We start from the raw sequence: 27,876 nt of genomic DNA on the forward strand, positions 1-27,876 counted from the left end.
TAAACAAAATCGACAAACTTTCTGCGTTGGTTAACATTGCAATAATACCAAATCTAAAATTTTTATTTTATTTTTATTTTATAATTTGATTTGACCATTTCTGTTGATATAAATAAATAAATAAATAAATAAATAAATAAATAAATAAATAAATAAATAAATAAATAAATAAATAAATAAATAAATAAATAAATAAATAAATATATATATATATATATATACACACAATTTATGTGTGTGTATTGCTGATTTAAAAATTGCTTGTGAGTAGTAAAGTTGCTTGAGAGTAGTGCGAGGGACACTCGTACACAGTATCCACTGCCATACATATTTCACTATAAAGTATATTATTAATCTTAAAAAAAAAGCAATTAAATCAAAGTGGTATAGCGCCTGAAGCTATGAGGACTGTCATTTCTGCTGGAAATGCCACAGAAGATTACAGCTAGGTTTGTGGATTCCATCAACCCCCTTTTTGATTAGGGAGTCAATTATTTCTCATTACTGAAGATGCTATTTCTGAAAAAGACCTTGTCAGTCAATCATGCAAAAAGTCCTCGAAAAGCGTGAATAAACCATTAAAGCGAGGGAGGCGCATCAGGGGAGGAGGGGGGGGGGGGCTGTTGGAGGAAAGCACGCTGACCCCTTTCCTCACCCAAACTCTAACTTGTAGTCAAATTACCTTTTTAACTATTACACCTCTGTCAGGTCTTTGTCGGCGTATGGTAATTCCAGCTTCCGATGGAGGACATTTGAAAGAAAAACAGTATATTTATTAGTTTATCTCACACAAATGCATTTCGGCAGAAGGAATGCGGTGATTATCTTGTCTTTTTATCATTGTTTGTCTAAGTGTGTGTGTGAGTCACGGACGATTCCCGGCAACTTGATATTTCGTGTGCATATGATCAAATGTGAATGCATACATATATACGGCCTAAATGTATTTATTTGTATATGTATGGATGCGAATGTGTGCGCACGACGCCGATGGCACATTTCTCCCGTCGTCTTTGTTCTGTGTTGGCTTTGACACCTCAAAACAAAAGCGCCACTTCAAGTCGTCCAACCCCGTCCGCACGCTGCCTGGATGGGAGCTGCCAATTAGCACTATCAAAACACCCCACATCATCTGTCTGCTCACCAAGAATAAAAATAAGAATAATAGGGGGGGGGGGGGGGGATCACATTATGCAGTGGCCATGAGGAAACGGGGTGCAGAGTCACAAAAGTTGTATAAAAGCACTAGAAGAGGGAAGGATGCTTACTTTGCAAATCCCCAAAGTGTCAAGTTCTATATCAGTCTTTTTTTTTTTTTGGACTAAACAATGCAGTCGCTCCCGTCCACTCGCTCCTTCCTACCTTTGTTTAACGTCATGCTCGGTGAACAGTGTTTGGCGTCAAGCGGGCAAGCCAGACACTGCCGCGTGACCCAAGGGACCGAGGGCCAACCTGGGCAGCGAGACGAGGAGGGGCTACTTGGCTGTCACAGAGACTCAGTCGGTCTCTGCGGGTTAGAGGTGAGCGCAAATGTCTGGAAGACGACTTGTCGCTCCTCTCCAGCCCTTTTCATTAGCCTGCGGACCTGCGTTCAGCTAGCAGAAATGGCGGCTGCCAAGGCGGGAGGAAGGGAGAGGGGGGGGCTCGCAGACGGGTGCGGAGCAGAGCGCAGGCCCCGGTGGCCACCGGAGACGTGCTGCCCGCCTGTCTGAAAGCAAGTCCGTGTCATCCATTACTGACTGGAGGACTGTTTTTTTCCGAACAACACGCAAGACACACATTTTTACAAACAGACTAGTTTTGGATGCCGGCGAGGAGACGGGTAGCAAAGGACAGGCAGTGCCCCCTAGTGTTTGACAGAAACCAGACCAAACAAACTGGCCGCAACTCGACGCGTCGAGACACTGGACGCAAAGCGACACTTAAGGAGGGAAGGTAGCGAGTGGCGAGGAGGTCACAACACAAGTGGTATCGCATGAGCGATAGCAGAAGCGCTGGGAAATTGGGAAGGGAGGGACATAAGTTCCGGAGTTGGTGTGTCCGATACGTTCTCCAACCATGTTCTTCACAGGTACTGCAAGCTCAGGACGTGTTCCTTTGCCTTCTCTGGATGTGCATTCATGACACCCTAGTTAGAGTTATTGCACAATTAAACACCCAACATAAACAAGTGGACAGTGTGAGCTTAATGCTAGCAATGAATGCAAAACCCTATTGAGCGGCTAGGAAAAACTAGCGTTGGAAAGCAAACACATGCTGACAAGGTTTAACAATACTCACAGGCATATATTCTTCCTAACCTGTGAAAAGTGAGTACGTGTACTTCTATTTCTACCCCGAAGAGGCCACAGACGCAACAGCAGGTTTACTTTTATTAAACCTAATACATTTTTAATTCACTTGTAACAAATTACATTTCCGGTTGTTCTTTTAAGTTATAATTAAAGTCCAGTTTTGTTAGTTCAACAAATATTAAAGTTTGAAATGAGTGAATATTATTACTACTACTATTTTAATATCAAAAATAGACGTGATTATTATTTGTTTCTGTAATTCCAGCAAATTTGGAGCTTCTCCGTGGCTCGATCTGTACGCTCCTCCCTCTCTCTACCTTCCTTTTGACTCTTTTACAACCCTCATCGTATTTCACACCACATAAAGCCCTAAAATGGCACATAAAACAGTTCATCTCCTTTCACTCTCAACTTTCTGGGCTTAAAAAATTAAATATGTTTTACCGCAAGTACATAACTAAAAGGCCCTACGGAAGGGGGAAATAAAAAAGCGCCATAAAGAATTTAAACAAAGGCTTGCCGTAAGTAATGGAGGATATAGATCAGCTCAGAGACAAAGTCGGGAATTGCAAGCAGCCAAAAGTGATTGAGGGGCCTTTTTTTTTTTTCTTTGCTGTCAATCACTTTTCAAGTGGAAACAACAAAGAATGCCACTGAAACGTATATACAAACAAATCCGTGAGCGCACGCAAATCGAGGTCGCGCGTTGATGCCGAGGGATCAGAGTTCAGGCAAGCGCTGAATATGACAAAGCAGATGTAAGCGGAATAGCAAAAGAGGACTAAGACGGTTTCAACTTCAACCCTGAAGTCACCGAGTTCATTGACATTTGCACCTCGCTGTTCCTCGCAGCCTTTCACCAAAAGTCTTAAGGCGTCTTCCACTTTCAGCTCAGACTGAAACCGCTCACAATCGTAAGGGAGATTGAACGTGATGAATTCAAGCCATGCCCACGCGGCAATTTGCAAATGCATGTGCCCGAAGCATTCCTCTCGTGTATCCAAAGTGTTCTTAAGGAAAAATTAGCAAGGAGGGGGGAGGGAAAAATGACAAGTGACAAGCGATTCATTGGAGCTGTCAACATGTCATCTGTGGCACATTCAAAGCTGGCGTCAAGCGAGCGTATTCCCTCGCTGGTGAAGGTGACCTGGGTCATAACCATCTGACTCACCCAGACACAGCAGGTGAACGCCTGCAAATGCCACAATGAGAAGAATGGGAAGCCGGCGGCAGAAAAAAAAAAAAGGATGAAAATGCAAATAACACAACAGAGGGGAGAGCAAAAAAGCAACAATACTTTTTTTTTTTTTTAACGGCACAATATGTCATTTGCATTTTCCGAGTTGAATTCAAATAAGCTGTCATATGATACGTAAAGATCTTGTTGAGAGTTTACCGTTGCAAAAAAGTATCGCAATTGGACAACACGCTAATATATTGGCTGAAGTTGGACTCACTGATGGTTAGATAACGAGGGGCAGGGGGTAGACTAATACGAACTTTTAAAAAAATCTATGGGACAAAGAGGTGATCAAAAACCAAGAGCGACGGCCAGAAGCTCAATTGCGACCTCACTTAAGTCTGAAAACGCAAATTGACGCCACGGAGTCGTGTCGCAGAAATCAACGGCGGCGTCGAAGGCTTGTTTGAAATGAATGACGGCGTGAAGGAGGTCAGAAGGAGAGAAGAGGGAAGAGAGCGGGACCTTGCCTCGGAGGCTACGAGCCCAGGGGAAGCTGGAGAGCGGCAGACAAAGCGGCACGCTGGAACAAAGAGAGAGAAGAGGTGCATTGTGGGGCTTTGAGCCCTGTGCTGCCATGGCGGAGTAGCAAACAACGGACATAGGAACAGTATTTGATCAGATGTATAGTAACACAATTAACCATTAACACCCCCCCAAAAAATATATAAAAATATAGCAAAAAAATATATATGTAAAAAAAAATATATATATTTTTTTTATCGACGTCTTAAGACTTTTTGTGAAAAATATACACTACCGTTCAAAAGTTTGGGGTCACAAAATTGTTTGGGTGACCCCAAACTTTTGAACGGTAGTGTGAATATTATTATAATAAAATATTATGAATTAAATATTATAAATTATATCTTATATTTGTATAAGATTATATATAATCTATGAATATTAGTTTACATATATATTATAAGATTTTTTACACAGAAGATTATATATATATAATCTATAAATAATTATCTAAATAAATATATACACTACCGTTCAAAAGTTTGGGGTCACCCAAACAATTTTGTGACCCCAAACTTTTGAACGGTAGTGTATATAAAACTTTTTTATCTTTTTAAAGACTTTTATAAAGATAAAAAATTGGATAATCAGAAATTATGCTGATTATTTTGCAGAACTGTCCACCAGAAACGTACGAAAAATGTTTAAGGTCAATTTTTCCATCCATCCTCTTTGACATGACAATCTTTTTTTATCATCCCTTCCTCTTTCCGCGTCCCTCCCTCTTCTTCCGCCAGGTTTTGCTGAACTAGAGCTGCAGCTGAACTCTGGGTAGCACTGTCTCCAGGAAAACAAAAAAAAAAGAAAAAGTGATCAATGTGAGAAGGCACGAGGCGCTCATGGACAGGCTAATCAATGGTGGAAAGAACCTTGCCCAGAGCCTTATGCAAATGGAAGCACGTCCCGTAACCTCGGGAGTGAACATGCGCACTAGATCAATGGGACGAGGGTAGGACCTTACAGCGAGATTGGACCGAGCCAGTAAATATGTAATGATGAATCCCTTAAGATGTCAATGAACTCGTACGAAGGAGCCTAGCTTCTTACATTACAAAGTGGTGCCGGGAAAAAAGAAGATTACTAATGCTGAAAAGAATTAGATATGACAGGGATTGGGACGGTCAAGAACAATCCTTTGAGCCTTGAGAAGAGATTGCTATTTCACTTCCTCTTGTCGACAAAGAAAAATAAGACGACAACAAGAGAGAGGCTTATGAATGGTCCTCTCAATAATACTTGTCGGGATGAGTTTCTATTACATCGCCATGGGAACAAGAGTGTGTTTCGACAAACAAACTAAGGAGAGTGCTCGGACTACATAGCCAAGATGCTCAGATATTACAAATGATCCTTTTCTTCCATAATAAAGCACATATTTTTGATTAATAATGGCGGTGCCAATGATTTCAGTTAGTTTCCCTTGGAGTAGGAACTGTGCATGAGACTTTTGGTAACTAAGTTGGAAAAGAGACACTAGGTTATAGATTCAGTGCTATCCAAGAGGTTGGAGACATATAAATACATTTTAAAAAACAGACAGAGACAATGGAAACAAAACACGGAAATGATTCCTGAGGCGTATTGACCGTTGCTAGCTTACAGTGAAGAGCAGCGAGGCCATGTCTGCCTCTAGGAAACGAACCCAAGTCAAAACACAACAAACTGTGAACAGGCATCAAGTTGGTGAGTTTATAAACAGTGTGAATGAAATTAAAGAGATGGCATTGAGTTTGGAATCGCCCTTGGTCGTTGGAAGTCTCAGACCATCTATGAAAGCCAAAATGAAGAAAACTAAACTCAATGTAAAATAACAACCACGATGAATATAAATACGTACAAACGATATGTAAGACTTCTAGTTTCTGCGGAAAAGTTGACGGAATGGATTCTAAACAAACAAATGCTTCCAGCCACTACTTGAGGAAATAAATAGAGTCAAAGAAAAGAAAGGACCAACATCTGTTACGATTGACACAAACAATTCAAATATGGACAACGTTCAAAATCACGCGCAAGCGTGGCCAAGTAAGCGCCTGAACGAGCGGCGCGCTGTGACATTCGCTAAAACACCTTTGCGTTGATACTTTTTAATGAACCTTGATTTTCTTGTAAGCACACACGCACCTAAAACACGCCACAAAATAGGCCCAATTAAAAAACAACCCAACGCGCGATCGGCGACAATATTGAAAGAAATGAGTGCACACATTTCTCGCCTGGGCTCGGCGCTACAAATGTAATCTAGAAAGCAAGGAAGCTCCCAAAACAGAGAGAGAAACACCAACAAAGGTGAGCATAATGGCGTTGTATTGAAGGGAATACTTCACAAAGCCTATTGTGCGAGTATCCTTTTCAGGCGCTGTAATTTGCTCTGCGTCATCTGCCTCTACTCACAATGCAGCACTACAGCTTTGAAATGGATGGCAAATGAAGGCCATTTGTACATAATCACAGCAGATAGAAGAATTCACAAGCCCCTACAATGTGCTGTCGAGGTAAAAAGAAAGACCTTGGTCTATCCGCGGCAGGCGGCATTGCCGAGCTTTTTCTCCAGAAACAAGCAAATCAATTCAAATCAAATCAGCTTGCAAGCCGTGACATTTAAACTGTTCAATTTACATCCTTATGTTAAGAGGAGAGCCGCTCTCCAAGATGCCTATTCATTCGCCGGGAAATTAGACGTCTATATTTCACGCAAATAATAGAGCAAATATAGCGGCGGCGGCGAGGAGGAAACCGGGTCTTTTTTCGCGCCGTACAAAGGGCTCGGCGTGTATGTCATTATGAGCGACGCGCAAAAAAAAAACAGAGGGGAGAATATACATAATATAGACGAGACTGGAACGCATTCAGGCTCGGGCGTTCTCGGTGTCTGTCCTGAGGGCTGCTGTCCCGCTGCGAGGGCCGGCGGCCACTTTTGTCATGGTGGTCCTTTTGTTTCACATCAAACAAAAACGCCACAGCTTTGCATATGGCTCCACTAATTTCTGCTAGTGCGCCCCAGTCATTTATCATCGCCTCTCACCCTCTCCTCCTCTTTTTCTTCCTTCCCTAATGTGGTTGTGAGAGCTGCAAACCACCAAGCTGTTGTGTTTAGGATGAGTCAGGCTTCTCCGGGCGACCATTTCTACGCGTGGAAAAGCAAACACGGGCGCACGTAAGCCCGCAGAATAGAACGAGACGGACGCACGGCCACATCGGAACACACGGAAACGACACAATGCCGCAGCGCTGGCGAGCCCGCTAGCTATTGAGATTAAAAAAAAAAAAAAAAAAAGGGAACAAGACATCTCTTTAGCCCCTTCCTGAAGCAATAGACATGATAGCACTCTAGAGTTTCGAGGGTGGTTGAGATGTGCATAAAAACACCAAATGAAGAGATTTTCTATTAGTCCAAGTACTGTATCTCATTTCAGTTGCTTTTTTTTTTTTTTTTCTTTTCAGGGGCATAATATGTTTCTTTAAAATGGAATTAAAAGCTTTTCATAATCTAATTACAACCAATATCCAATTTTGGCTGGATTTAACAATGTGCTTAGAAACATATACAGTAGTTCTGATATGTATACTTAAAGAAACAAAATGGTACCAAATCATATTTTTATTAGCAGTAAGAGAGGGAAAAAAATGGAATGAAAATGTTTATTGATGGCCTCTTGCGGTCGAGATTTAAAAGGAAAAGCTACCTTTAGACATTGGGAATTATTCTGTGTTCTCTTTCGTTCGGTGTGAGGAATAAACCGATTTGCAGTCTGACTGGGATCTGTATCGTGTTTTAAAAAAAATAAAACATCACTTTCATGACTGTGCATTGAGTGGCCAGCTTAGTGCCAGGTGGTGGAAAAACACAGGAAGAAGCTTGGAAATGGGCAACTTCCGACAAAAAGACATTCAGGAGGGAAAAAAACGGCTTAATTTAATATTTTGAGTGTTTCCCGGAAATTTTCACGACAAGTTCATTAATCTGGACTTTGTTGAAAGACTTCATTGTTAAGCTTTGTGTCTTCCATGACTCAATTAATTTTTGATGTCCTGATTAGATAAAGACATACTTTGATAATTACGTAAGGAAATGAAGATGTTGTAGGGGTCCAAAAAGTCGAAAAATCGTAATCAATAAATGATTACAAATGAAATCCCTGTCGTAATTAAACAAAGGCAGGAAGGGGAATAGAAGCGCGAGTGTTTTCCCTGCCGGCTGTTACCATGCCGGTCATGAAGCGAGAGTCCTGCACGGAGGGCAGAGTTGGCCCGGCTGCTGCCCCGAGGGTCACCCCGACTGGGCGAAGGAGGCTCCGGAAGGACAAAAGAAATGCAAACAAAAAAGAAAAAAAAAAAGGGGAGAGGGCTACAAGAGAAAAGAAAACAGTGTTGCTAAGTCGAACCAAGTTGTCCAACTGTTCTACAAAACACCGACACTTGTTCACTTTGTACAAGTGTGGATGAATCATTTAAAAAAATGGATGGATGGCGGCACCAAGAGATTTGGCCGGTTTTGTCGGACATGTATGAGGTACGCTCATTTCAATCTGCTGACTAGTTGGCACCCACACACTTGTGTGCAAAGAGACAGATGCCTTCTTATATAAGATCTTATATAAGGCTACCACATCCTTTCCAATAAGACTGCTCGCTTTTTTTTTTTCTTCGAGAAGAGCACCGGTTAGAGCGGGACAGGCAACTCTTCCGGAACACGACCACCGCCAACACGTCTATGCTCACTCCTGGCGATGAGGATGGATGAAAAGACAAGATACAGATGGCGGACTCCTCGCTTTCTGTGGTTCTGTCGCCGAGATCGCTGTTTTGTTTTTTTGTTGTGAAATGGAGCTAAACAAACACATTTTTGGGTGAAGCCAACTCTGGCTTCTCTGGAATTGCCGCCAGTCAATCAAATATAGAACCAGAAAACCAATCACACGTTACACAATCTCACATCAACACGGCTAACACTGTGTATATATCATAAAAAATATTAACAAAATATATTTTTATATTACCGTAAATTCCGGACTATAAGCCGCGCCTTTTTTCCAAAATTTTGAACCCTGCGGCTTATAGTCAGGTGCGGCTTATATAAGGATTTTTTTTGTGATTTTTGTGATGACTTGATTACTTTTATACACTGCGGTATCTTGAAGAAAACAACAACAACAAAAATACTATTTTGAAACACTACTATGGCTGCTGCTTATTCTGGCTGTGTTGCTTGTGACTATTATGAGTTTTAGTAGGATTGCACGCTAGGTGACAAAGGGCTCTAAACCCTTCGTCACAGGCAATGTTTAGAAAGACATGTTAAAGTATGTTATTAAAACTTTAAAAAGGCTTTCTGTGAACGGTCTTTCTTTGTAAAAAAAACGCGTGTGCACGTGCGGCTTATAGTCCGGTGCGGCTTATATAAGAAAAAAACTAAAATATCCCCCAATTTTAGCTGGTGCGGCTTATAGTCCGGTGCGGCTTATAGTCCGGATTTTACGGTATATATTTTTTAATAATTAATATTAATAATTATATTTTTGTGTGAGATTTTGTACTAAATTCTCATGACAATCATGACAATTCTGAAAGGAAAAAAGAAGAGCTAACCAAAATGGAAAGAAGAAAAACGCGCAAGGGTAAAAGGGTGAACATACGATGGTGGATGGTGGTGAGAGGGGGGGGGTTGGGGTTCGCAGAAAGAGCAAGCAGCCTTTTGCCCCGTAGCTTCTCTTCCTGCACTTGCAGTCAAAGGCAGTTAGCTCCTCTTTGATGTTTCTATAATTAGTCCGTACGCAGTGTTTTTAAAACAAAATCAAATTGCAATGAAACACTTGAGCGCGCCACACAGGGGTTAACATGCTCCGGAGCATGGGGGGGAGAAATTAACAGCGGGCCCTTTTGATAGGCTTGATCAGAAATGTATTTATTAACTGCAAAGGGGAGCAGTAATTAACCCGAAGACAGCTTGTTTTCTCTGGGTCTTCTCATGTGTCGAACGGTTCATCCCGCAAGGCTCTGCACGCACACACACACACACACTCTTCCCATCCCATCCCGCTGGACCAATTTCTCCTCAATTAAGTAGCTGGTGCATGTGTGCTAGTGTGCTCTTATAAGTGCATGATGTAGAAAACTAGTTGCTTGAAATCTTGCGTATTTCCTGCATGTGATCTTTCCGCCCAGCAAGGCTGGAGCGCATTTGGCTAAAAATGTCAAAGAGATCGGGGAGAGCTGCCACCGTGTATCCGTTTTCCCAATTAGTTTCAGGTTGGAAAGAATGGCAACAATAATAGACAACAGAAGGTGGTAAGGCCTCGAGGGAAACCCGGCGCTGGCATTTACCAACACTGTCACTTAAAATGAACAAAGAATATCTTTCAGCTCTTTGTCTTGATGGTATCATCCCCATACCGCAGGAGCTGTATGTAATGTATTTATATACACGCGTGTGGCTGATTTAACAGGGTTCTCGCTTGACAAGGACATTACTTAAAAGAATCCAGCAAGAATCTCGCAAAATCCTTTAAACACCCCGAGATGCTGAATGCGGGAAACGATACAAAGGGAAAGAACAGCGATTGGTCGCCGCACAGTCCAAAAAGCCCAAGAGATTGTCGCCGACAAAACACGGCATGAATATTTAGCGGCCAAATTAAAATGACAAAATACTAGGGAGAAAAGAATAGGCCAGGTAAAAAGATAAGGGATGAAATATTTCTGAAATCACCAGTGGGACACCTTCAGTCCCCGACTGATTGTCTGGCTCGCATTGCAGAGAAAAACATGCAATTAATAGTTTTGGTTCAAAATACATCTATCTTTGGTGACACCAATCCTGGAACTTTTCGGACACACCTAAGCTAACATAGACCAGTGAGTTCATCAAGAACTTAGCAGAAACATTCAGCATATTATTCCTACTCCATGACGGGAGATGGAACCCGTCCGTCACGGCTGACTAGGAAAACATGTCAGCCATTTAAATGACTAGATCACGTCTTCTCCTAACATTTTTCAATACACCTCAAGGCTGAGGAATCAGGATGTCAGTAACAGTAGCAGTCTTTTGCCATCCTGACAGAATTTATTGGAGGCGATCAATTCTTGATCTAGTGGTTGAATGGAGCCCAAGGACAGGACAAAACAAATTACTAATTGAACAAGTGCTCCACTACGTGACTCCCTCAAGTGTCTGCAGTTGGTATGGCTATTAATGCTTCTATTATGCGATTACTGTCCCTATTTAATTTGGCGTTTTTTTTCCCTCCAAGGTTATTTTTTATCCAGACGTTTTGAGCCCTGTCACTTAAACACCATTAAAGGCGCCGTGTGCTGTAAAATGTGATAGCACGTTGTGTACATATTCATAATATGTTGAAATAACTTAGTGAGCAATTAGGAATGTGAAGCAGGAGCAGAAGATATAAAAAAAATAAGACACTGACCAGCTCTACAAAGGACAGCCCTCCATAGCTGTGGGCCACGATGAAGATATGCTTGGCTGCAGCTTTGGCCACAAAGTGATCCCACACGTACAGCACGTGTTCCTCGGAGGAAGCGTTTTCCTGCAAAAAGGCAAACAGACTTTTTTACGAGCTTTGACAAAGCGGGTGACTCGTGAGCCGAACAGCAATCCAAATGTTATGCTACAGTAAAAGACAACAAAAGAGGAATAGAAAAGTGGTGCTAGCCTGAGGAGATATCTATAAAGAGCCACTCTTTAGTCAATCAATAAGTCTTGCATATTGCAAATGCCCTAAATGTAAAACTCAATAAGCTTAGAGAGGTAACGTTTAAATCTTAATTTGTAACGGGTTGCTCAATCAATGGCCTATCTCGACGCCAGTGGCGACCACACGGGGAAGACGCTCGGTCGGGAAGGTCAAAAGAAAAACAATGGACGCCATACATACATGTCAAGAAATAAAACATGAGTCATCACACTCAAAATGGCCGCACGCGTTTTACCTTGGCCGGTACATATATTGCGAGCAAGTGGGTATGTTTAATTAAAAAGAGATGTAAACACTTATCCGGGGGGCCGCAAGCGACGAATAATAGTAAAAGGAGACGAGTGAAAAGGGCATCCATTAATGAACTTGGGACATTGATTCGAGACTTTGATTTCCTATCAAAGTGTCTGCCTGGCAATAAAAGTAAACCACACATTCCTGCACAACACACACACACAAGGGAAAATATGTACGCTTAAATCACGGGAGTAACCTGGACGGCCGCTCGCCGGACTGAATACGAGCGAACATATATTTCCTTTAATTAGTTACAGAGCTCAAGGCTTGAAAAGAACTATTTCTTTGAGAAGCAATTTTGCTAATCAATGACTTCATTTGAGGAGCAACTTTGTAATTTTTGGGAGCAATTTGACCCAGAGACCTAAAGCAATGATTTTATTATGAGCTTATAGCAGAAGACATTCACTGCCATTGGATATGGACGGGAAAGATTCATTTGAAACTAGGATTGAGTTAACATTGCGTGATTTCTCAGTAAGGGAAATGTCAGAGGTCAAACTGCCTTGGGGAAAATTCAAGGATGTGCAACAGTCATATTACAGTACTTTTTTTTTTTTTTTTTTAAATACTTATTTTTATATTTGATATTTATTTTTAGATTTTTTTTTTTTTACATCTAGTTTCATGCAATTAAATTCCATTTTCACACAAGCGTACATTAGGAAACCAGTACAAGTCAACCAAGTGGACTTCTGTGCTGTAAAGGGCATACAATATTCACATCCGAAGCAAAACACCCAAGTGTACATTTTCTACTAATTACGGCTCATCACAAAATCCCATTAATTTCTCTACGAGGAAAAAGCCCTTTCCCCCCAGTGTAATTTCTCTCTATGCAAAACTTTGTGCACACCATTAGATGTGTTTTTGCTACCGCGATTGTCTGGAGGTAAATGAACCTGTCAGTGTGTTTGCGTTTGCCACTAGATTAGCACGAGGGAGGCCATCGTGTCAGCACCCGCCTCGACTCTCAGGGTGTGATGCAAGAGCAGGCAACGAATGCTCCGGCCTGCCCTTCTGCCATCAGGGCTGCGAGTGTGTGAGTGTGTGTTGATATGTATGGGTTTCAGGCGGCGACAGAGATATCTGTCTGAAAGGCTGTGACATCAAAGTCTTTTGAAGCCTCGCCACTTTCCCCTCCGCCACGTCGCCCCTCATCAGACCGTTTTATGAACTCCTTCTAGCTTCTGCTACCTCTTGTTCTTCACCACCTCCTTTGTAATTGCGCCTGACACCAGCCAAGCCGGTCGCGCTGCAAATTCACATGTACGAAATCCTCACTCGGAAAGATGGAGGGAGTGTGTGTTTATTTTATTCCTACGCAAATCATATAAAAGCGTCGTAATAGCAGCCGTTTCCATCGCCCCGCCTGAATCGCATTTTTTTTCGTCTTCACCCTCAGCGGTGAGTGACTGACGACTACCTGGCATGGAAGCGTTTCGTGAATGATCTAAACAACATTTGCATATTGCAATTATTTCCCGGGGTTAATTAGCTGCAGTGGAGCGCACCGCCCTGCGAGACCGGCCTCCTGTCATCGACTCGCTTATGCACACATAAATAAGTTAAAATTGTGTGTGTGTGCCAGGGCTGTCAGAAAAGTGTCCCAACTGCACACCTGTTGGCAGCATCCTTCAGCCATGACTGTCAAGGGAGAGTGAGGAAGTAAGTGTGCTGCTTGTGTGTTTACAGAGCGCACAGTCATCCATACTGTCCCCTCCCATGATATAAAAATACAATTCTGCTCCCAAGATAGTCTCTACAGCAGTAATATGGACAGAGATGGTATTAAGGCCTAGATGGAGATAAAAACAACTCCATATGTGTTTCAAAGTGAAGTTCTAAACTCACTGGTCACAATATTAGGTACAACCGCACAACTAGGATCCAAGTTTTCAATTACACCCTACATACCGTAATTTTCGGACTATAAGTCGCAGTTTTTTTCATAGTTTGGGTGGGGGGCGACTTATACTCAGAAGCGACTTATATACACATATATGTTTTTTTTTTTCACTTTTTTGGGCATTTTATGGCTGGTGCGACTTATACTCCGGTGCGACTAATAGTCCGAAAATTACGGTAGTTGAAATCGGCAAATATTTGTTTGACAAAACAATCAGGCTGCAATGATAACACACATTTAAGAAATAGTTTTGCGGCCCATGTTGAGTTTTCCAGCACTGTTACAAACCACGACATGATCGAGATAAAGTTGTTTTCAAAATAAAAAGCCGGTGACAATGTAAATCATCATCTGTCAACAAAAAAACGTCTGTGGTCATCCATGGAGGCTTTTGGTTTCAGTTTGTTATTAAAAGATCAGCACTGCATGTGCCTCGATCATATCTTCTAATATTGTTTTGGATTCAACTATGCTGCGGCATCTGTCCTCACTCAAATAAACATGTCATGAAATGAGAGAATCTTTCCAGTTCTTAGCCAATCCCATCCTGCAGATGCGCTCACGCACACAGTTTCTCGCAAGCTAGCCCGGTCCGGTAAATGTCCCGTGTTTACTCTCTGTAATCAGAAGCAGGGACAATAAGAAAGAGGAAGGTAGCGCCGCCGGACCAGCAGCCCCCCAAACGCCAACACAAACCCGGAGTCGAAGCAACACAGGAAACAATGAGTCTAACAACAACACGCAACACACTCTGACAAACAAACACTTCAGACCTCCGTGCTACTCTTTCCACCTCCTCCTCCTCCGCCAGCAAAACCCAAACTGAGGAGGCACACATCTTGCCTCGTGTTCCAGAAGGATCAGACTCGCTCATATTTGTTGCGCTCAGAAACTTTGTAGTCAGGAAAGACATTTGACTAAGAAAATAGCAGGAGGTGGGGATACCTTCAGGATTGATGGAAGTTCCGTAGATCCATCCAAGGTTCTGCCTCCATCAGGCCACCTACAGAGAAAGTCTATCAGAAGCACCTGGCCTTCAATGTCCGTCTCGAAGACGTCAGCAGATGATTCTAACTTAGTAAAGTGCATAATTGCGATTGGCTAAGAGCAAAGCTGTTATCCGTGAAGGGAAAAGGAAAATCATTGACGTCAAGCCTGTTTTAACTTTCTTCTGCTCTCTGTTTTGTTCTTATTTGCTTTACACGTTGCGAGTGGATGGCAGGGCTTTGCAAGAGAGGAAGAAAGGTAGAAGCAAATTAGCAGTAGAGATGTGAAAATGATGGCGGCATTGTAGCTGTGGCCAATTGGGAATATAACGGTGTGTGTGTGTGTTGGGTAATGCGGCCGGGTCATAAGAAAAGGGGAAACTGTGTGTGCAGGTGGGCTATTATTCTATAGTTGACATCGTATATGGAGCGGTATAAGAGGAGGAAGAACGAGCGAGGAGGTGAAGGAAGGGTAAAAACTACAACGAGCAGATTAGCGTGCTCGGACTATACGATAAAACAACATGACCTTGACGGGGTCATTGTGCTCTGACAATATTTGCCAGCACATTGTTTCAAATCAATAAGTCATTAACAAAGTACAAAGGAAGTTGCTGCGGGTTTGTGGGATTCTTTATTAGAAAAGAGGGGCTGCGGGCCAGAAAGGTCATCGCCGTGACATCTCGGCGAGCTTCGCGCCGCCGCTCGGCTTGTCAGGTGAAATTACCGCCAGCCATTAATTGACATCAGGCAAAAGGAGAGAGGGCAGGCAGACATGGCGCTGTTTGTTCCAGGATGACCCTGAGGTGTGCAGTGTATGTGTTTTTTTTTTCCTTTCTCTTTTCCAGGTCAGCCCGTATCCACAACGTGAGTGTGTGTTGAGAGCTCAGTGGGTGGGGGGGGAGAGGGAGGGCGGGGGGCAGCCAGGGAGGGCAGGATGGATGTGTTTGATGGTTGACCTAACTAGAAGATTGGGAGCAGGCAAGTGAGACCAGCTAGACTGTTTCTGCCTTGAGCAAACACACGCACACACACACAGGTACTAACACAAATACTTAAGCCTCATTTCCACCAAGTAGTATAATTTGTCTTAGCTCAGTAAAGTCGCCATTTTTCACATTCCCATCTGCAAAAGTTCCGAAGGGTAACGCCACAGACGAAGAGGGGGAAAAAGAGTTTTACCTGTATTCAAGTGGGTCGGAGCTGAATGAACCACTTGGTAGAAAAATGCCTTTAGATGTGCTTTTGTACAAGCTAAAAGAGCTCCAACGGTGGATAATTAAAGTGCCGTTAAAAAAAAAAACGGCTCCCAACACTGGCACCGCAAAGAGCCCGATGCAGACAAACAAAGGTCAAAGCTGTGACTCGATAATCACAGAAAAACACACAGCGGCTACACGGATGGCATACAGCCAATTTGTTCCTCCGAGCGAGCGGGTAGGCTGCCCTCCAGCTTTGGCCGTTGACCTTTCCTTTGACCCCTTCCAGAGGTTAATCAAGTCCCTACCTGTCCTTGGGTGTGCTCAGCCTTACCTCTTGGCCTGATCACAGGTCAAAGCTCAAATAAATCCCGTCGGTTTAATGACTTTGGGGCAACGGATTTATGTTTGGTGATGAGAAAGAAGAGGGTCAGAAATCTATTTACTAAATAAAATAAAAAAAATCCTGTAGTGCTCCCATTATGTTGTGACACGTGTGTTCACGTCTTTGTGCGAATGCATTAGGGAATTGTCAAGTGTGTAGTGAAGAAATTAGAGTTCAGATGCGAAACCAGGGACGAGACAGAGGTCTAACCTGGGTTAGGTGGAAGTCTGGGGAGGCATTTTAAAAGAGGAAATATTTTGTGGAAACCAGAGGGGGTCCCACACACATGAATTGTACAAGATGGGAGGGGCCAAAATGTTGAGCAAAATAGAATTTAACTCAACAGAATCCATATTATATATATATATACACTACCGTTGAAAAGTTTGGGGTCACAAAATTGTTTGGGTGACCCCAAACTTTTGAACGGTAGTGTCAATATTATTATAATAAAATATTATGAATTAAATATTATAAATTATATTTTATATTTGTATAAGATTATATATAATCTATGAATATTAGTATACATATATATTATAAGATTTTTTACACAGAAGATTATATATATATTCTATAAATAATTATCTAAATAAATATAAACACTACCGTTCAAAGGTTTGGGGTCACCCAAACAATTTTGTGACCCCAAACTTTTGAACGGTAGTGTATATATATATTTATATATATATATGATATATATACATGTATATATTGATATAAAAAATGTATATAAGTGGTAAGACAGATGAGGCTGTTTTTTTGGGTCCCCTTTGCTCTCCCCCTCCCACTTTTCCAGGGCCTGTTGGCCTAATCCCAGCCAGCCAGCCAGCCTTGGGTGAACTCTTTGGAAGCTTCTTAAGCCTATGAATGTGCCTTTTGTTCCTGCCATTCCTCCGCTTGGCTGACAGAAAATAGCTAACTGGATTACTGCTAAAATTCAGAGTAAAGTGAACTCCCAAACTTCTATATGTGCTAAGAAAGCAGCAGCCACCTCCCTCCCTCCCTCGACCGCCCGCCCGCCCCTCCCGCTCCTCATCAGCATCCCACTTTCTATATCCTCCCATCCCTCCTTACGCCATCAAACGTGCCCCCTAAACATGGGCTGCTAGTGTGTGATCTGACGCAGGAGGAGAGAAGAGGGATTAGATAAGGTTGAGGGGTTGCAAACTATGGACCCTAAGGCTAAAGAGTAGGAACCTTAAAAGCAGTAAAGAACTTATTAATGGGTGTAAGGAAGCATATGAATCACTTCAGCGTTATTAGCGGCGCTCATTGAAGTTTGAAACTGGAAAGCCATTTTCTGATCACACTCTTTTATAAATTCAGTGCAATATAAATAAATATATATATATATATATATGTGTATTAGAGTGAGTGCACTGTTGAATGGCTGTGTGCAGGTGGTCTTGGAGCTCAGCGGGAGTTAAGAGTGTGAGGTGCGGAGAACAAAAAGGTTTGTATGCGTGTGAATGCACGTGCCTCGGGTGGGTTCTGTTCAAAAAGATGAAAACAGGCCGGCTAAAGAGGTTTGATTTGATCCACCACCCACCCTGACTAACGGAGGTAAAAAGAGGCACACATGCAGACAAAAGATTGAAGGAAGGAAAAGAACTCGGATTTTTGATGAGTGTGTGCGTGTGTGTGTTGTGTGTATAAGTGGCTATGTGTGACAGCTTACTCCAGGGCGAAGTGAGGCAGAGCAGTGGCGAGCGAAGCGGTGCGGGAGGGGGCGTGCTCGGAGGAGGCAAGGTCAAACAAACTCACATCTTGCTGACTTTTGGGTCAAAGGTCATAATTCAAGGGTCACCAACAAAGAGCCAACCTGTTTGGTCATTTATCTTTATCCGGGGCGATGGACATTTTAGTTTGGCAAAACTCCTGTTGATCCTTGTAAGAAAGTTAAAATCTTAGTCTTCTTGGATCTTCATAAGAATTTCAGATACTCTCATTTATTGGACTCAGTCTTTCCAGAACCAGAACCAATAAAAGTGAAGCAGCATTCTCCTCATCTGCAAAACACACGTCACGAACGCCTAAAATCTGCTCAAACTGTCGCTGAAATTAAATCGATGTTATTTTAACTCGAAAATTGACATGCTCTGTCCTTTCATTGTTTTGTTCTACATTTCTCATTCACTCCGTATTTTTTTTTAGCTTTTAAAATGGCCTGGTGATTTGATTTCCACGAAGTAAAAAAAAAATGTTTTAATTAGATTCGATTCTTATGGGACAAAATACACTATAAAAAAAAATAAACTGGGTGAACGTAAGGTTTCAAAGTAACAAATTTCTATCAAATTTGAAGTTATTCAACAAAATCTGTCAAACTCTGTTAATTGGACTTACGGCATTTTCATCCAAGAATTAAATACAAACAATGCAGAAAAATATCAATTTGCTACGGTTCGATCTGATTGACTTGACTTATTTACTTCCTTTATTGACCTTGCTACTAAATCATACCCAGAATAAAAACCAGTCTGCCCCGGTCTTTACGAGCCATCAAATAATAATTTTGGCTGCGGACCGGAACATTATTGCTTTATTTTCCCTCCAGTCTGGCCTCAGTTATTCCGCACAATGGAAATACATTCATTAAGTGCTCCACACACATCGGTGAATGCGTGTCCCCGTGCAGTGGCTGCGACGTGATAAGAAGAATGTTGTTGCGTGTGTGTTGTGGAGATAATAATCCCAGCGGTCAGCAAAGACTGACCGGGCCCGCCGTGGTGGTGAAGAGGAAGAGCGCGAGAGGGAAGGAGGGAGGGAGGGAGGCAAAAGAGGGCGAGAGGGAGGTAGCCATGTGGTTAACACTTGCTCACTGAGAGGCGACTGGAGCCTGGCCAAGCTCTTCACACACAGGCTGACCACACAAGAGCCTCTCTTTCTCCTCCTGCTTCTCATCCTCCCGACTTACTTCACATTTCCTCCCTTGTCTCTTTTGATGGACACCTCCCAGTCCCCCACGGCGTTTTGTCGGGGGACGGTTTTCCCACCTTCGTGCGCAATCACCTATCATCTCACCTCACATCTATCCCTCTCTTCCTGCCACCGTGACACTCTAAACACTCGTCTCGCCTCCCAAACGACATACCCGTACGGGGACCCGGTCCGTCTCCGTCTCCTTCTGTGGGTTGCGGTACTTTTCGTAAAATTCTCTCCTTTTCTTGCCCTCCTGGTCATCTTTGCGCTCCTTTTTTCCCACGGGTTCGCCCGACGGTTCGGTCGGAGCGGAAGACGATTTCTCCACCTCCAGGTAGTTCTCATTTGGGTTGAGTACCATCACGCTGTAGCCCTCCTAAAACAGAGAGGATTTTATTTCTTCTTTTTTATTAAATACACATCATGAGGGACATCTTTTATCTTTCTCATCTCGATTTTTTTTTTAATTCATCTTAGGCACACGATGATATACATTTGCTTTGAAAACTAAAATTGTGTTTTCGTTCAAAATAAATGGACTTACAATAATAAAATAAATAATAATATAATAACACAAACCATAATAATAATAAATAATAACGTAAGGAAATAAATGGAGAGGCAATTCATATAAAAATGTAAATAATGACATCACTATATTTAATGTACCATGTTAAGAACAAAAAATATATAGATTAGTATTAGAGTGTAAAGAAACAATACATTTGTATTAGTAGTATTTTCTTGGCCACATTTTACTGGACATAATTATTTTTTCACGGTTAAATGAAAAGTCTAAATAGCAAAATAGCAAAAAGGCATGATCATATCCAACAACACATTTCTCTCAGACGTAAACACCCAAGAACAGATTGAAATTTCCAGTGAGGAAGCGCACCATCGGAATTCCACAAGAGCGCTTTGAGTTAGTGGACAGCACTTAGTGGCTCCAAAGGCCACTTCAAATCAAAATCAATCCATCCCAGCATCATTCAGCAGCCCGACACTTTGTGCCGCCGCTACAACCGCATACACACTAACGTGTGACGCCTCGTCCAAAATAAACCACGTATAAAAACACGGAAATGGGAAATTAAATAAGTGGAGGAAGAGGGGGTCTTTTTTTTTTTGGTTTGTTTTTTTTCCTGCGTGACTTCTTCAACTTTGCTAACATTTTTAATTAACTGTGTTTATTGTTCCGAGCACTCTGAGATTACAGCAGGAAATAGATCTTGTTTCACATTGGACGTTCACACACAACTGCTATTGTGAATACACACACAACACACACACGCTAATAGCACATTCCGAGCAGTATGGGAGACACAAAATACCTTTGGGGGGGATGTGCGAGGGAATTAAGAGAGGTGGCATCGCTTCCTCACTGCCTTCTCAAGGCATCACACACATCTTCTCTCCCTTAATAAGTGTCAACGCAATGTGCGTGTCCTCCCCGTGTGTCCCTTCTGTGCCCGGCGCCGTCAAACCTGCCACACTCCCTCTCTCCCTCCCTCCCTCCCTCCCTCCCTCTCCCTTAGCACCTGCCGTCTGTTGACAAGCGCACAATGACACGTTCCCACTTAGGCGGATTATGAAATTAGACTGATTCGCACTCTTTCGGCAAATCCATTTACTGGACATGTTCATATTCAGCTTTTTTTATATTGCAAATTTGACGTTTCGAATACAACAAATGATTTGAGCCTTTATCTCCACGAGGGTAAAATACATTTGACTTGAAAACAAATAGAATGATCATTTTTAGCAGTCGTACTTCCACCGGTAAATCTATTAGAACCGAAGTGATAATAGCGGAGGATCTATTAGGGAGGATTACATTTGGGGCCGGCGATATTACCGAGATATTTTCACGCAGACGGCGTCGAAGACACCCGAGCGTGCATGCCGACAGATGGATGACCAGATGAAAATGGGCTCCGTCTTGGGCGAGAGAAGGAGAGACAGAGACATGCATGCAGCTGAAGGGGAGCCACAGCAGCTCTGTGGCACTGCCCACTGGTGGCAGCATGATAATATAGCCGAAGGGATCATTAACACACGCACAATAGAAATAAATAAGTTGGGACACTTAGTATGCTTTAAATGGACACGTGCAAATGATGTATTTTGTTTTTGTGAAATGTATAATAGGAAGTCATGAAGAAAAAGGAAGTCTGTGTCGCAGATGTGCGGGTTAGTGTATTTGTACTCATACACGCAAGGTGACACTGAGAGACAGCCCGGTTTTTACAGTATGCCGTGCTGAAATAATTCTTTTGATAGCTTGAATGGAATTGGAATGGATTGGGGAAAAATAAAAATGAAATCCGAAAAATTCACACAAATATTTAATACATGAAAAATGGGGGCACCCCACCCCTCCCCACATCATTCATCGACCTTGTAAAAAAAGAAAAGCAAAATATCTGCCAATCCGTTCGATCAGGCCAAAAGCGAATAAATAAGAGGACAGCATATATGTCCGTATTGAGCGAGGGACAGACATCAAACATGTCTGTGTTCCTGTTTTTCACTAATCCTGCTTTTCCCAGGGCAAAAGTGAATGGTCCAAGCACACAAGTCCACATGTTCTCCGGCTAACCCCCAGTGGCCTACAAGCGGCCGTCACTCATCAATAACCCTTTCCGCCCTTCAGCATTCTGATGCTAACCTCAAGTGGGCCGAGGAGCTTGTAACTTCCGCTTAATGCCGACAGTCGGTCTCGGCCTCTAGCTTTTGCTTTGGACCGACTAACGCACCTAAGTGAGCTAACAGTCACCCTTTCAGTGGTGCAATCACCCGGAAGGACATCGCTGTAAAGGCAGCCGGTGTCGTCGGCGGCTGAAGGGCTGTGTTGGCTTCAGACTATTATCAAACCACACTGAGATGTTTAGGTTGGTGTCGAGGTTGCTAGCTGCTTAGCATCTGGCGAACGAATTGAGTCTAAATCTTAAACGATACGACGATTGCATGGAACTGGGAATAAAAACACGGCGTACATCCCACACCATTTCTCCCACAAGGCTAACTAAGAGTTCAATCCTTACTCGGTGACAGTTAAATCCTCCGAAACTGTTCTAAAGCGAGGTCAGCCGCTCCTTTGTGTTTTTGTGCTAACTGTTAAGTCTTGCGTCTAAATCTGATCTTTGTGCTGTCAACGTCTGAATCGCAAACAAACGCGCCACGCAAACCTCGGGTCACCCCCCGATTCTTCTAGCGCTGAACCTCCCTCGCGCGTTTTCAACGTTTGAGGTCGCGGCGCCTTTGTGCTAAACACACACGGGCGCTGTCCTAAAGAAAACACACACAGAGTCCTCGAGCGTTGGCTCGGTCTTGTCTTTTCCGCGCCGGCTGATCCTCTTCCCATGCCCTGCGAGTGCCCCGATGCCACCGCCACACTGAGTCCCTGCCCCGGCCGGGGCCAGCGGTCAAGAAGGTTAGCCCGACCCCGCTATGGGAGGGAACCCGACCTCCATCACCCTGCCCTGGACGCTCCTTAGCGCTCTTTTGTCGGCCTGTCCCGCATCAGAGAGCGAAACAAAGGCTGCCGCTGCTACGGAAACCGGCTTCTATCATCATCGGGGAGAGGCCGTTCCTTTCCGTCTTATCTCATTGGTAGTCTTCAAAAAGAACTCAAAGAGGTGTTGAAAATATTACAAAAACACCATTTTGGAATTCTTGCTCAAAAATATGGCGGAAAATAGCGCTGTTTGGGATTATAAATAAGACAAGGCTGGTTTAAGTACAATACGGAGACCCTTACGAGCTCCCTTTACGGTTCAATTGGATGCTTTTCGCCCACTACTGCCATGATGGCCACACATCATTATTTTCTCCTCTTGTTGAATTATTAGCTGTGTGCTCTGTGTGCGTGATCCCGCCTACACAATGGCGAGAAAATAAGACAGCCCCCCCACACCCTCTTTTAAGACAGCTAGTTTTACCAACGGCGCTGAAAACGAAATGTGCCTAATATGCAGGAGTGGCGAGCGAGCGAGCGAGGCGGCCGGAGCGAGAGGGTGTTTCATCTGTGCGAGCGGAGCTTAGCGCCGCTTTGATGTGAGGGCTCTCATGCAGTGAGCTAGGGGGGGGTGATGGAAGGACAGCGCTTGACAGGTACAAAGCACGGCTGATAGGTGTCACGGACCACGACGGTGGACGTGTGAATATTGAAGCGATAAATGCAAGGCAACGTCTAACGCGGCGGGCTTTGCGGGCGTTCATTGAAATCCAAGGCGTACACTATTCTGTGTTTTGTGGATCGGGGCAAGGGGCACTCCCTTTTCTGGAGCAGCTTTCACTTCCTTGATTCGGCAATATGCAAGGGCCCGATTGGCTGCTGAGACTCGACTGACAATAGCGAAGGGGTCACTCAGCATGGCGTACCCAATAGGATAAGGCGGAGGGGAGGGATCGAGACCTGAACGAGACACAATGACTGACAAAAAGACAATTGGGGACGGGGGGGGGGCTGGATTGTCATATTATATGACAGCTGAAACTTAAATAGGAAGGACAGTTAAATAGCAGCGAAGAAGCTAAGAAGCAATAAGTAGTCTATAAGCTTTTGCTCTGCAACAGGGCCACCCTGCTTTGTGTGACCTTGACTGTCTACAAGGTCCCCCCCCCCCCCATCAAGTCAATCCCCCTCTTTTCTACCGCTCTTCTTTTTTGAACTGACATACCACACAGATCGCACAGTACTGCCACATTTAGTCATGGTGCCCCACAACGCAGCACCCCACTAACCCAAGACCCTTCTATGTTTCTCAAAGAAAGGAGGGGCACCAGAGTACTTTACTGTACCACAGGGGCAAAGAAAAGACGTGTGGATCTTAGGGGTGATGGGAGAGGATATGAGCTGGGACTGTCATCAGCCTGTCAGGACAAAATCCATCATCCTCTTGATAAATATGAATGCCCGGAGGGGGACTGTCAAAGGGCACCTAAACTCCACTCAATATTATTAGCTCACAGTTTTATATAAAAAGGCAAAGCAAAAAAGCTGACAGGAGAAAACACAAGGAGGTGATACTACATATACTATTTAAAATTAAATTTTATTTATTTAGTTTTTATATTATATACACTACCGTTCAAAAATTTGGGGTCACAAAATTGTTTGGGTGACCCCAAACTTTTGAACGGTAGTGTATGTATTTATTTAGATAATTATTTATAGATTATATATATAATCTTCTGTGTACAAAATCTTATAATATATATGTATACTTATATTCATAGATTATATATAATCTTATACAAATATAAAATATAATTTATAATATTTAATTCATAATATTTTATTATAATAATATTGACACTACCTTTCAAAGGATTGGGGTCACCCAAACAATTTTGTGACCCCAAACTTTTGAATGGTAGTGTATATATATTTTTTAAATAAAATTGTATTCATTTTTTCGTATCAGCTCCATACAAAATAGGTGTTGAGATCTCCAGTACATGAAGAAAAAAAAAAAGGCGCCTTCTCAACATCCATTTTCTGTACTCCTGCTTCTCCTCATTAGTCATCTGTCCTCCAATTTTTGCACCTCCTCCATTTAACTCCAATTGAATTATCTTTAAATTCTAGTTCAAAGGGCTACAGGCATTGTTTGCTCTCACATGGAACTTAATAAGAAAACTTTCCCTTGATCTTAATGAGCGCAAATAGTTTAGGTTCGAATGAGACGCTAAGCGTCGAGTCGTGAAGCGGGGTTTTTAACCTTGGCACGGATGCCTGGGCTCATTTAGAAATGTGTTTATATGTGGAGCTGAATATTTATAAATGAGTTCAAAGTGGAGCAGTGGGGTGGAGGAAGTGAAGAGAATAGCACAGCTTCTGATCCCTGATGCATCAGCTTCTTTTCATGCACGCATTTACATTTCTTTCTTGCGCTTTCCTGTCTCGCTCCTCCCGACCTTTCTATTTTCAGCACGTCGGTGAAAGGAAACACAAGTAGAAATGACACGCGGAAAAGTGCTCGAGTCGATCACGACTTACGAGCGCCCGGGCCGCTTTGGGTTTGTCATTTCAGGACACTGGTAAGTTGTGGTGGCTGCTTCATCTGCTCTCAGCACCATGCATTGGGGAGGTGCAAGGTGGGGGTTGGGGGGGGCTGCGAGGCCTGTGGGGGTGGATGTAGCATTAATCACCGTCCAGGTGGAAATTGTCAGCGCTATCGATTGTGCAAGTAAATGTTACCAGAGTCATTTGTCAACCTTTCTTTTTTTTTTTTTGCTCGGCTTCAGCAAAGATACGACACTGAATGTAAACTCACCACACAGAAATTTAGAGGTACCGTAATTTTCGGACTATAAGTCGCACCGGAGTATAAGTCGCACCAGCCATAAATTGCCCCAAAAAAGTGAAAAAAAACATATATATGTATATAAGTCGCTCCTGAGTATAAGACGCCCCCCCACCCAAACTATGAAAAAAAACGAGACTTATAGTCCGAAGATTACGGTGCGTTTTTCACCAAGGAAAATAGTTGAATCGTTAGCCGGAGTCATTTGTTATTACTGTGGTGAAAACTAATTCAACAAACCAAGACTCCGGTTGTCTTACACTAAACAAACCAGGCTAATAATATATCGGGACTTTTCATCATAGTTGTAGCAAATAAAAAGTCCCGTCAACAGATGTTTCTTTTGAGAGTTGTCCGCTAAACCAAAAGCATTTGAAAGCCTCTGACAACTGTCCTGCTTCTTGAGCAAAAAACAATGACATTAATTATGGAAGCCAAAGTTAACACACATTTCCAGAAGAGTCCAATAAAAGAGTATAAAACATATGATTGCCACAATATGCTACGCAGAAAGACGAGCGAGCCCAAAGCTGGAAAGCTGTGGGGAAATAAAGACAGGAGGCTCATTCTAACGCCGTTAGCATTTTGATTTATAAATTCTATATTGTCTCCCCTAAGCATACACATGTATTTTTAATGAGGGCGCAGCGAGATATAGATCATGGAGTGATAGGTGTGTCCCAGCCCTCCTGCCTAACTATTTCATGTATAAATCAAGAAAAGAGGGCAGAAGAAAAGGCGAGGCAAAAAGGCTACAAAAAAGGAGGGAACAATGGAGCAAAATAGGAACTACGCCTAATTAAACATATATGAGGGGATTTTAAAGGAGAGACGCTTCTCATGAAGTGCTGTCATGGCAATTTTTCTTAGATTATATCATTTACAGTGTAAAATATGACAAATGTGATTCTAAAAAGGCCTCAAGCACAATATATTATTATTAATTATTATTATTACTTTATTTTAAAATCTATTTTTATTTATTATTATTATTATTATTAATATTATTATTTTTGGTATGCAATTTTTGGCATGCAATGCATCATACTAACAACTGTTCCTATTACGATTTCTCTCATCGATTTATTTGAGGTAGCCAAATTACACCAAGGCAGTGAGTTCTCTGAATGATTCCAAACACCACAGCAAATAATTGCTCACTCCACGAGCTCTTGAATTCCGATCATCCAAATAGTTTTGATGTCAAATGATGCTGTCGTGTCCTCTGCGTTCATCTCGGTGAACATCACAGGAACACTTTGACCTCCACGGGGCAAAGGTCCAGAAGGAATCCCTTCACCCTTGCCCTGTTATTGTAACCTAAGACAGAGGAAACCGGTGGTCCTGCTCACAACCACCACTTCATCCTTAGGCAATTGCTTTGATCACTGTAAACATGGATTTATGTTTGAGGGGGAATTTTACATTGAGTGTGAGTCCACCTCCTCCGCCCCCCTACTACCCACACACAAAGTCCAAGAGAGAGTGACCTCTTTCTAAGTGGAGCTGCACCACAGGTCCTTGAGGTTGCCACAGCCAATCACAAGCTGTGTTTGAAGTGTGAAGGGTAAACACCCAGGCTGCTCTATCCTGTCATTTACTCTGCTTATTTTCACAGGATGCAACCTACAAAAAGAGTACTGCAGAATATCTGAGTATGTGTGTGTGTGTGTGTGTGTGGTGAGGCACATTTTCAAAAGTGTCATTACCACATGCCTGGGTTTACGCTTCACAGCACACACATGGAGCTACGCATGTATGCTGGAATCCCCTTCATCCTTTCCCCACGCACACGGCCAAATGGACAAATACATGCTATGGCAAGTTAAGGGGAGAAAAAAAAAAAAGCTTGGACCAAAAGACATTTTCCTATTAACCCAACTGGGGCTTCAAAAACAGTTGAAAGCAATTAAGCATGAACAGCAGCTGTAAAACACATTGTCGCTTTCTCTTACACACACGGTCCCTTCAACCTCGCCATTACCACACTCCTCGCTAGACGGTTCTTTCAAATCCCCTTTTTTTTTTTAAAGACCACCTGTTGTCTATTATTTTTACATACGACTTTTCCCATAAATCATAACCGT

General features: G+C 42.7%; 1 protein-coding gene across 2 annotated transcripts in view; it reads right to left on the reverse strand.

The window, feature by feature from the left end:
- Nucleotides 1-27,876, reverse strand: part of arb2a (ARB2 cotranscriptional regulator A) — a 101,863-nt gene that overhangs the window by 40,638 nt on the left and 33,349 nt on the right. The window contains exons 7-8 of one of the 2 annotated variants that reach the window (XM_061277756.1): nucleotides 19,648-19,851; nucleotides 11,487-11,606 (exon numbers count right to left, since the gene is read on the reverse strand). In XM_061277756.1, coding sequence (XP_061133740.1) covers nucleotides 11,487-11,606; nucleotides 19,648-19,851 — 324 coding nt within the window. The remainder of the gene's footprint in view (nucleotides 1-11,486; nucleotides 11,607-19,647; nucleotides 19,852-27,876) is intronic. The other variant, XM_061277757.1, reaches the window with a different exon arrangement.

This window comes from Syngnathus typhle, linkage group LG5 (assembly GCF_033458585.1).
Source record: "Syngnathus typhle isolate RoL2023-S1 ecotype Sweden linkage group LG5, RoL_Styp_1.0, whole genome shotgun sequence".
Lineage (NCBI taxonomy): Eukaryota > Metazoa > Chordata > Actinopteri > Syngnathiformes > Syngnathidae > Syngnathus > Syngnathus typhle.